At 44.2% G+C, this 10,941-nt stretch overlaps 1 protein-coding gene across 1 annotated transcript in view; it reads left to right on the top strand.

The window, feature by feature from the left end:
* Positions 1–26: 26 nt before the first annotated feature.
* LOC138953695 (cyclic GMP-AMP synthase-like receptor 1) overlaps positions 27–10,941 on the top strand; it is a 63,927-nt gene continuing 53,012 nt past the window's right edge. The window contains exon 1 of the mRNA XM_070325588.1: positions 27–622. Within this exon, the coding sequence (XP_070181689.1) occupies positions 139–622 (484 nt within the window). The 5' untranslated portion in view covers positions 27–138. The remainder of the gene's footprint in view (positions 623–10,941) is intronic.

Below are 10,941 nucleotides of genomic sequence, written 5' to 3'. Positions count from 1 at the left end.
GGCATGTTGTTTACTCACAGAGCACACACACTGTTGTACGCAGTTGCGCGGCGTGTTCCCTGTGTGCGTGTGGCAGCTAGCGGACACGACCGTCAATAATCTTTTGACTCCAAGAAGAAAAAGAGTGGAGGAATCAGCATGGACGAGCTGACTCCGCTGCTGCAGAGGTTCAGCGTGGAAGTGGTGGAGGCTTCTCGTCGAGTGTCGAGAGATGCGATCGGCTACTGCATGAACTCGGTCATTCAACCCATCGTGGCGGCTCTGGGTCGAGCAGACGCCAGGTTCAAGTGCTATGTGCCCTTACCAACCGACCAGTACTTCGAGGCCATGAAAGTGTCGGCCAGTGACGAGTTCGAACTGATCGTGGTCCTGGACAGCCTTGTTAGCATGAAGTCCTTCAGGGATCTGTCGGAAGGCAACCCGAACTTGTCTGGGTACGGAGAGGTGATGTTCGCCCATAGTTTTAGCAACGACATGTGGGCGGTCGACTTGTGTGTACCTGTGCGCCACGGACCTCATTCTTTTCTCTCAGCCACCAAAATCCGTCAGTATTTTTCCAAACTTGTCAGCATGATAGCTGCGGATATATTCCACAACGGTACCGTGCAAGTTTCCTACAAAGGTGAGCTTTTGCCACGGCCTTCTTCTGTACTGTTAGCCAATAGCCACTCGATCCCCTTCAGCCTATTGAAGTAGTGGTAATCGGTATGCGGTCAGGTTCTTGTTATTGTCGTTTTAGTGGCCCTAGTCTGTTAATTTATAATGGTGTTGTTGTGTTATTTGGATGTTTTTGTTCATAAGCCTGAGCTTGTTGGTTTGCTGTGACATTGGTGTACTTTTAGTAGGCTTATAGCTTGTTTGTATGCTGTTACATCTTTATTGTAGTTTAAGTCTCCTTAGCTTGTTGGTATGTATGTATTTTGTTTCTTGTTGGCATGCCATTGTGCAGTTTTGTTTTTTGATTTTGACAGTTGGACATGTGACTCGTGAGCTAATACACAGCACTGGAATGTCCAAAGTTCATGAAATACAGCAAACTGAAACATACACTACGCACTGATAGCCATGCTTATGTCTTGAAGTAAATTGTTATTTGTTTGTCACAGTTTGTATCGATCGGATGCAAAACAGAAACCTGTACTTGAAAAGAACATTATCTGGTGCTACAGAAAGAACTATCAAAAATGAAGAAATTTCCTGTCTTACAGTGTAATGCCTCTTAAGGACTACTAGCCTGTAGAAACAGAACTATCGGAATAAATTTTTTCATAATAATTGTGAAAATATGAGTCTTGAGCCGGTCTGACTCAGATTGTCAGAATCAGAACCTAGTTTTAAAATCAGTAATCTGATCTCAACCAGCTGAGACCAAAATCATGATCTGAACTGGATAAAATGAGAATTTATTTTCATATCACACAGGTTCTATTATATCTGCTGTTTCAGATCAGTAATCCAGTTTTAGTCAAAATGTTTTCTGGCTATACAAGCAGAATTATAATATTATGTACCAAAGAACCCAACCTCTGCAAATCATCTTGATGACATCAGAATTTTGATTTTAATGCACCTCCAGAATCAAAATTATAATTTGATCCAAAACTTGTATACAAATTATATATATGAATACAACTGATCAGCTTTTTATTGAGGGAGTTACTGGACACTTATTAGCACAAATAGAAAATTAATAAAAGAATAACAAATCCCAACAATTAAGCAGATGTGGAACAGAGTTTTGCCTCATTTATCAAACTATCCTGTGATGTTCTTACCTATTTGTGGAAGAAAAGGGTACCTTAGACGGCCCTGCTATAGACTGTTCATTCTGTCACCAATTTAAACTTCTAAAAGTCCCCCCCGCACGTCGTCTGGCTGGGGAAGATTGAGCTGTGAAAACGATAGTATTCCCACGTTAGAGCCTGCCACACATTCAAGCTTCGACACACCCCCCTCTCGCACACACAAAACAACAACAAGGAATCCCTATATGTTCAGTGGCAGTCACTAGTACTGACGTATCAGTCTCGTGGAAATTTCGTTGCCCTCAAAATAAACTTCCATTACCTTGACGGCTATTTTTTTTCTCGCTGTTTGGACTTATTTCGCAACACAGACAAACGTCGCCGGACATTGTTTTGACATTGTGTAGAAATAGACAAATGGAAATAGACAGTTATTAACAAAGCTTGAAGCTTGGCTAATCTCGTATGAGAGCCTTGACTGAATGATGTTTACCGGCATTACGCAAAGAAAACATCGGATGTATGAATTTCGATACAGATAGAGACAAGAATGAAAAACAAAGACATTTGAATAGCACAAGAAACGCTGCAGTCGTCGTGTTTTTTCTCTCCGGAATTTAATACCTGAAAAATGAGAGTTTGATTTTGCAACAACAACTCTTGTGTTTATGTGGGTTTTTATTCACTCAGTTTCACGTGCCGCCAAGAGGAGAGAGACATGACAGACAGACGGTCAGAAATAGAAACAGACAGACAAAGAGCAGCAACAAATGAACAAAGTTACTTGTCTCAGACGAATTCTCCAGACAGACAGACAGACAGACAACGAGCAACAGCAAACGAAAAAGGTTCTGTACGAAGTCATCACCAATAGCCAATAGAATCGATTCGTACGTTGCGTGCAGGGTTGTATATTGCTCCTGTAATGTGTAATATTGAATGTCCGGTACGCCGTTATGGTAATTGCTAATGTATCGCTTTACGGCGTTGTTGTGTGTCCTGTTCTGTCGCCAGATTAATGATACGCGTGAAAAAAGGAGACCGTGCCTGGAGAGCTCGCGGGAAGGACCCTGAATATCGTGTCTGTGTTTGCTTGTGCGTGTTTGTTTGTGCGTGCGTCTGTTTGTTTGTGTGTGCAGAATCGATTCGCACGTGCCGGCGAATACTGTTCCCCTTGTGAGCAATAATTGACGATGTCCAGAAGACTGTTATTATTTTATTGCTTTGTGTTTTCTGTTATGTCGTTAATATCGTATGGATGAAAAAAGCTGACAATGCTTGTTTAACACGAGAGCTCTCTTGGAGGATGTTATGTTGTTGTTGTTGTTGTTGTTGTTGTTGTTGTTCAATTCACTAACCAAATGTGGCCGGGTGTTTCTTTTGCAAACACAGAATATTCTTTCCGGTTGATATCTAAGTTCACAAATAGCGTCTCCCCGGCCCCGCGGGTTAGGGGGAAGAATTTACCCGATGCTCCCCAGCATGTCGTAAGAGGCGATTAACGGATTCTGTTTCTCCTTTTACCCTTGTTAAGTGTTTCTTGTATTAGAATATAGTCAATTTTTGTAAAGATTTTAGTCAAGCAGTATGTAAGAAATGTTAAGTCCTTTGTACTGGAAACTTGCATTCTTCCAGTAAAGTCATATATTGTACTACGTTGCAAGCCCCTGGAGCAAATTTTTGATTAGTGCTTTTGTGAACAAGAAACAATTGACAAGTGGCTCTATCCCATCTCCCCCCTTTCCCCGTCGCGATATAACCTTCGTGGTTGAAAACGACGTTAAACACCAAATAAAGAAAGAAAGAACAAATAGCGTCCATCTTATCAGCACAAATAGCTGTTTAGCGAAAGTTCTTTTTCGTGTGTGACAGATTCTTCGCGGGCATGTAAAAGTTGAGGGTGATTTTCCCTCCGCAGAAAAACAACACATCAAGTTAAACTTCTTGTTCTCGTCTATTTCAGTTGAAAAGCAAGTTGAACAACTGTCGAGATGATCAACAAGAAAACAGATTCAATGGAATGAAAAAAATATGTGCTGAAAATCGCATTTGTGACACGGACATAAGGCCAAAAAAAAATAGGTCTGTTTACGGTAACCCGACCGACCCTATTTTTTTCGCGCGACCCTAGACTTTTTTTTGGCATTTAGGGGGAAAAAATAAAAAAAAATCTTGTGGTTTTTTTTGCAAAATAACGTAAAAATATGGTTTTTTGGAAAAAAAAAAAACAACAATTCCCGACCTACCGACCCTATTTTTTTTGGCCTATGTTACCGTAAACAGACCTCTTTTTTTTTTGGCCTAAAAAAAGTTCATGTTGCTACATGCACGTAATGCGTATGAGGAGAAGTTATGTTTACTGCGTACAAAAGCAGTATTACCGTAAGCTACCCAGTCAGTCATAATTCGACGTCATCGGAAGCGTGTTCGTCATTGGAGATTAGTTAAACATGACCAGAAAGGCATCTAAATGTAGACTTATCTCGGATTATCCGTATGTGTTAAGCAGTTCGCAACAAAAGTTGTCATTTTTATCCGAATGAAATGTCGATTTTGTTTTATTGATTTAAAAAAAAAAACATTCTATTAAAAAAAATGGGGGGGGGGGGGGGGTGGGGTGCCGTCGGTATTCTGACTTTTGTGGTGATTAGGAGAACCACTGAGATGATGAGATAAAATCAAAAATGCTGACTTCAAGTTTTAATTTCATTTGTACGTAAACTGTATTCATGATGACAACTGTCTTATATAGATCTTCTGGGAAAAAGCTTTGTAGAACTTGCTCGTTTTGTCCGTGTCCGTACCATGCAGGGGTGTCGCTAGGATTTGTTATTTTGTTGGTACGTTTGGCCGGAACCCTTTCAGCGATTTGAAAGAAGTGTTGACGTTTTGCCGAATACCGAATGCCGACGCCAATTAAGCTTGGAACACATTTTCCAACGAAAGCCTGTTTTCCTCCTCCCTTTAATACTCCAAGCCGGTTCTCCTCTCTGTTTCGCCCAAAGTTATGCACCATATAGCTAAGATTTGTTTCCAGTTTGAAACCAAAAAAATGGGGGGGGGGGGGCGTGGTGGGAGATTAGGAGCAATACTTGGACCCTCAAGAGGGGTGCCTCTATTTTGCTATGCCATTTTGATAGTCCACACACAAAACTTTCCTCCTTTTTCATATTGTTCTATTTCAAGCCCTGGACCTCTTTGGGTGTGCACCCACCTTCCGGAGGTGGTTAGCGATTGCTTAACGTCAACGGTAAGTCCGCGGGCGACCGAGTCGGGATCTGATCGGTCTTTCTAAGCAACCGATTTTGCATACATATGAGCTCGTTAGCGTGAACTGCGTGTTTGTCCGCTGGTTTCTACGAGTTGTACGTGAGTGCTTGTTAGTGTTGCTGGCTGTTATTATGCAGATGTGACTGACACAAGGGCAGGTTACATGCGCGCCGCGTCATTGACTCGAACTGAATGTTTGTCAGTTGGTTTCGACGCTTGAGTGCTGGCAAGAAGAGGTTGTTGTAGTTTCATATCGTCGCTGTAATTCACAAACCTAGTATCTGAACTTTTGCTGTTTTGAGAAAAACGAAAAAAACGTGTTTTTGTATTTCACCGCTTCAAATATAACTTCGATTCATGATTTGATATTTTCTTTAAAACAGTGCAATAGCAGTTGAAATAATATGTATTTTAATGTTAGTTGTTGATGACATTCAATACAACTGAGAAAATATTGAGAGATGAGCTTTTTATCCAAAGGAGTCATCCAGAATAAGTATAAATATACGAGTATAAAGATATACGAATTTTTTTGGGCCTTTATCACCTAACCTTTAGTGGCCATTGAGAGAGAGAGAGAGAGAGAGAGAGAGAGAGAGAGAGAGAGAGAGAGAGAGAGAGAAGAGAGAGAAAAAGAGAGAGAGAGGAGAGAGAGAGAGGAGAGAGAGAGAGAGAGAGAGAGAGAGAGAGAGAGAGAGAGAGAGAGAGAGAGAGAGGAGGTATTACACACCGGTACGACCGAAACTAAGGTATCAATAAACTACGCTTGTGCATCGGGTTGAAAGTATACCCTGATCCCTCGGAGATATATCTCCACTCCGGTCTGAACGACCTCACGTGACATGTTATATGGTAGATGAGCATGCTGTCGCTTATTCTCCTTCTGAAGATGAGGTATACCTTCACTTCGGTTAGACTGAAACGATGCTCAAGCAGCGGAATTTGTGTGTGTTTTGTTTCAGAGCAAACTGATGTTATTTTATCCTAACAAACAAGAAGATATTCTCACGCACCGCCTTGTTCAGGATATTCACTAGTTGACAATGATGTGTGCTAATAAATAAGCAATGAAACGAACAAAGGAAAGAACGACCGAACGAAAGAACAAATGAACCAAAGAACGGACGGACGGACGGACGGACGGACGGACGGACGGACTGACGGACAGACTGACGGACGGACCAACGGACAGACTGATTGAGGGGCGGACTGATGGACAGGGGGTGGGGGGAGGGTGGGGGTGGGGGTGTTACGGGTAACCCCTTCTGATCCGGTCCTGCAGGGTATTCCTTCAACCCTCTGCACAAGAGCAATCTTTTGATACAGACTGAAGGACGGACGGACTGACGGACGGACTGATGGACTGACCGACAGACTGTCGGACGGACGTACGGACGGACATACGGACGGACTAAAAGGACGAAGGAACGAATGAACGAAGGAAATAACGAAGGAACGAAAGAGCGAACGAACCAACCCACGAATGAACGAAAGAACGAACGAACGAACAAACGAACGAACGAGCAAACAAACAAACAAGCAAACAAACAAAAACAAAAAACAAATAAACAAGCAAACAATAAACAATATGTGCAAACTGGCGCATTTTCAGAGCATTTGTCAAACGTTTGGAGGAGGTTTACGGTTAGGGCAGGGTGGGGGGGGGGGGGGTTGTCCCACCAACGATGAGGAACATTCCCCCCCCCCTCTCTCTCTCTCTCCTGTAGTTCGGCCCTGCACAAGAGGAATTTATTGATACGGACTCAGTGAAGGAAGAACGGATTGACTGACGGACGGACGGACTGACGGACGTACTGAAGGACTGTCGGACGGACTGTTGAACGAACGAACGAACGAACGAACGAACCAACGAACAAACGAACGAACAAACGAACGAACGAACAAACAAACGAACAAAAATGAATACATACATTCGCAGAGAGAAAAAGGCAAAAGGTACATTTGTGGAGTCAGTAAGGGGGGTGGGTGGACTTCCGGAACCCAGGAACCTTGGGAGTCCACCCTGGCCTAGATCACACACACTGATCGACACACACTGATCGACACACACTGACACACACACGTGACACACACACACACACACACACAACGTGGCCACACACACACGGGCACACACACAGACACACACCCACACCGGCACACACACACACACACACACACACACACACACACACACACACACACACACACACACACACACACACACGTACACACACATACACTAGTGACACACACACGTACACACACATACACTAGTGACACACACACACATACACAAACACACACACACACACACATACACACACACAAACACATACTGACACACTCGCAACTGACATATCAGAGGGGGGTGGTAAGTCATTTGAACGTTTAAATTCTTATGTCACAAATTTTAAAAACCCATCAACAATAGGGCGTATGCATAAACTCCCGTCTTTTTAGTGGAAACTGACCTATGAGAGTAGTTTCCCTTGTTTGGGCCAAACAATGGCGTCAGCGAAGGGAAATTCCTACCATCTGTATCTGTATAGATCTGTGAGCGAGTCACAGTTGTTCTTGCGTGAAAGAGGCGTCACGTTTAGCGATTACCGCAAGCATGAACTGTCCGATTTAGTGCAGAAAGCATTTGAAATCAAGTTGCCCATCGATCCCGAGGCGCTGATCGAGGATCGAGCCGAAGTGATCGGCTTGAAACTGCGCGATTTAGCCGGTCCAGAAAACCCACGACGACGCAATGTTCAGAGCTCTGCAGAATCCTGGTTTCTTGTCAGGAAGTACCAACATAAACATTCTACCTGACTTTTCTGAGTTTGATGTGTGCACGTACCAGCTCAGTGCATCAAATGCGTCTGTTGCCAGTGTGCGTGATTATCGTAAATCAGAAGGATTCCAGATGATGAGAGATGGATAATTATGTGGTAGAATTTATACAAGCGTGTGGCATCCCATCACTGCCATCAGAGCCCCCAACAGATGGCTATTTTGCTGTCAAAAGCAAAGTGAAGCCAAGAACCCAGTGACTGGTGCAAAATTTTATTCACAGTGGATTGTAATGACAAGTGTGGACATGGACCTAAGGAGCTGCATTTTGTCAGCCTTCTGCACCTGCAAGGGAGGGTATGTTCATATTTTTCTCGTTATTGTTAACACATTTAGCAGGCTGTCTATTCTTCCTTACATCTACACCAAGATAAAGGGAAGTAAAGCTAGCTAACTAACTAACCAGGATGTCAGGCAGTATTTTTTTTAATTTTAATTTTTATTTTATTTTTTGGGGCGGGGGGACTATTTTAATGGTTGATTGACTTTTAGGCCATAACAAACTTTGGTACAGGCCATCAGTAGACTTGCACTGTTTGTAACTTATTTATTTCATTTAAATTAAACTGATCTACATACATGTGTATGCAAACAACAGTTGTGGGCAGAATGATGAAGTCATTGTGTGTGCTTTATACTGAAGTGTTAAAAAATTGATTAACCTTTTCAGCATTAGTGTTGCGACTTCATAACTTTAAGATGTCCAACTCATATATTACTCCCTATTTTAGTATTTGTCATTGTACCAATGACATTTAAAACCTAAAAGTTAAAATCTGGTGTAATGTCTGAACAGCTTGTGCTGGGGAAGCACACAGTAGTGTCATTCATGTTGAGAGGGTTAACTATTTTAGCACTGTATAAATGCATCATTACAATTTACATTGAATGCGTAAACTGTTGCAGATTGGATGGTTATTGCCGCCATGTTCTGGCCACACTGTATGAGGTCATCGACTACAGAACTGACACAGTGACAGCAAAACGAGCGTCACTTCCGAGTCCTGCAGATGGGTGCGACGTGCAACTGAGAGCAGCAACGGAGTACTACTGACTGACATCCAAACAGATCTAGTCCAATGGCCTGCAAATGACACGTAAGTAAAATTCTATAGATCTAGGAGTAGGTAACTGAGATTAAAATTGATTGCACGTACGGGGGGGGGGGGGGGGGGGGGGAGTTCATTTTAGCTCGCTCATAGATCAGAGAGTAAATATTTGATTGATTGATATGCAACTTACATAGCACACATATCCACACACTAGGTGTATGCTCAAGGCGCTTGGATGATGTTCTAGTCCTCCCTCGTGGTGGCTGTCTCACCCTGTGGTGAGACTAGTGACTCGGCTGCCGCTGCCGCTTAGTAGTATTAGTAGTACTGATGTAACACCACAGGGATAGGTGTATGCTGGGTGTGTTCGTGTTTCTATAGGCCACTTTAATGCTGACAGATCTTTATTTTGCGTGCTCAGTCTTTTTGCATATGTCACTAGGTGTGTACACTACACACACTGAACCTCGGTTTAAGGTCTCATCCGACAGTATGTGCATGTATTTTATAATTTTAAGAAGTCAAAAAGATAATTCATTGTACAAAATTATCATAATTTACAAGATTGTACCTGGGACTGGCTGATCTTTCTTAACCCAGTGTGGGATTTTCAGTGGGGCGACCACCCCCAACCCAGCGCGTCCCCGGGTGGCGGATAGGGGAACGGTCTTCAGATATGGAGATCAGCCGCTTGCGGCCGCGGACCAAACTGGCTCCGGGTGGGATCCCGGCAAATCCTCCCCCCTGTGCTCTCAGGGTAGGACGTACGGGCCATGAGCTAAGGGTGAGGTAACCCCGACAGAAAACCCCGAATGCTGAAGACGGAGGACCCGGGCCGCACGGCGCATTCTAACAAACCACGGGTACACGCACTTACGCAAATGATGACACAATCAACCAACACAGATGGAAATGGCGCTCGCCCATTGAGGACCCCCCAGGGTGGAGCAGCGTCGGGTCCCATGCCTCAAAGGGACCCAGCCCCAACTACTGGAGGTCCCTCCCGTCCGTCTTGTCACGCCAGGGGATGCAGGAGGAAAGTGACTGGCACCACCACAACCAGGAAGAAACCCAGTCAGCAGCGACCTTTTCAGGTCATGCACTGGAACGCAGAAAGTATCCTGAACAAGAAGACAGAGTTGGAGCATATCCTGCATGAGAAGAACATCAACATCTGCTGTATTCAGGAGACGCACCTGACACCCCAAAAGTCCTTCAAAGTGAGAGGCTACCAATGCCTTAGGTCCGACAGAACAGACCGAAGCAAAGGAGGAATCCTGACCCTCATCAGGAACAACATCAATGCCTGTTTGATAGAAACGCACATGGAGGACTCCGAATATCAGGTGATTCGAATCCAGACGAAGACATCAGAATTCCATCTTGTCAACTTCTACTGCCCCAATGATAGACACCTCGCCCTTGACACGATCCCCGCAAAGGCCTCCAACTTCATCGTGGTGGGTGACTTCAACAGTCATTCACAGAGTTGGGGATATGACCACCTGGATCGGAGAGGAGAAGAGGTGGAGAACTGGCAGGACGACAAAGGTCTCATCCTTTTGAACAGTCCCTTTGACTGCCCTACATTCTACTCCAGAAGATGGCACACTACATCAACTCCTGACCTAGCCTTCTGCACGGAAGACATGCACCAGCTAACCAGCAGAGAGGTCGGAGAACAGCTAGGTGGAAGTGACCATCGGCCAGTCTTTTTGACCCTGGGTATGGAGTCCTGCACTGAAGCTTCCTTCCCACGGTGGAACTACAAAAGAGCGAACTGGTTCCTCTTTAGACACCGCACCAGCGAACTCACCAAAGACATCAGAGTCGAGGGTCGAGACATCAACATGGTGGCGAAGGACTTCAACATGAGCATCCTCAGAGCAGCGCATGAGTCCATTCCCAGGGGTGCCAGGAGAGACTATAAGCCCTACTGGAGCAATGAATTGCAGGAACTGGATGATGATCTGGCAGACGCCAGAAGGGAAGCAGAAGTCAACCCGTCACAAAACAACAACATCCGCCTCCAG

This window comes from Littorina saxatilis, linkage group LG17 (genome assembly GCF_037325665.1).
Source record: "Littorina saxatilis isolate snail1 linkage group LG17, US_GU_Lsax_2.0, whole genome shotgun sequence".
NCBI lineage: Eukaryota > Metazoa > Mollusca > Gastropoda > Littorinimorpha > Littorinidae > Littorina > Littorina saxatilis.
Note: the sequence above shows the minus strand (reverse complement) of the source record. Positions and strands in the feature narration are given on the sequence as shown.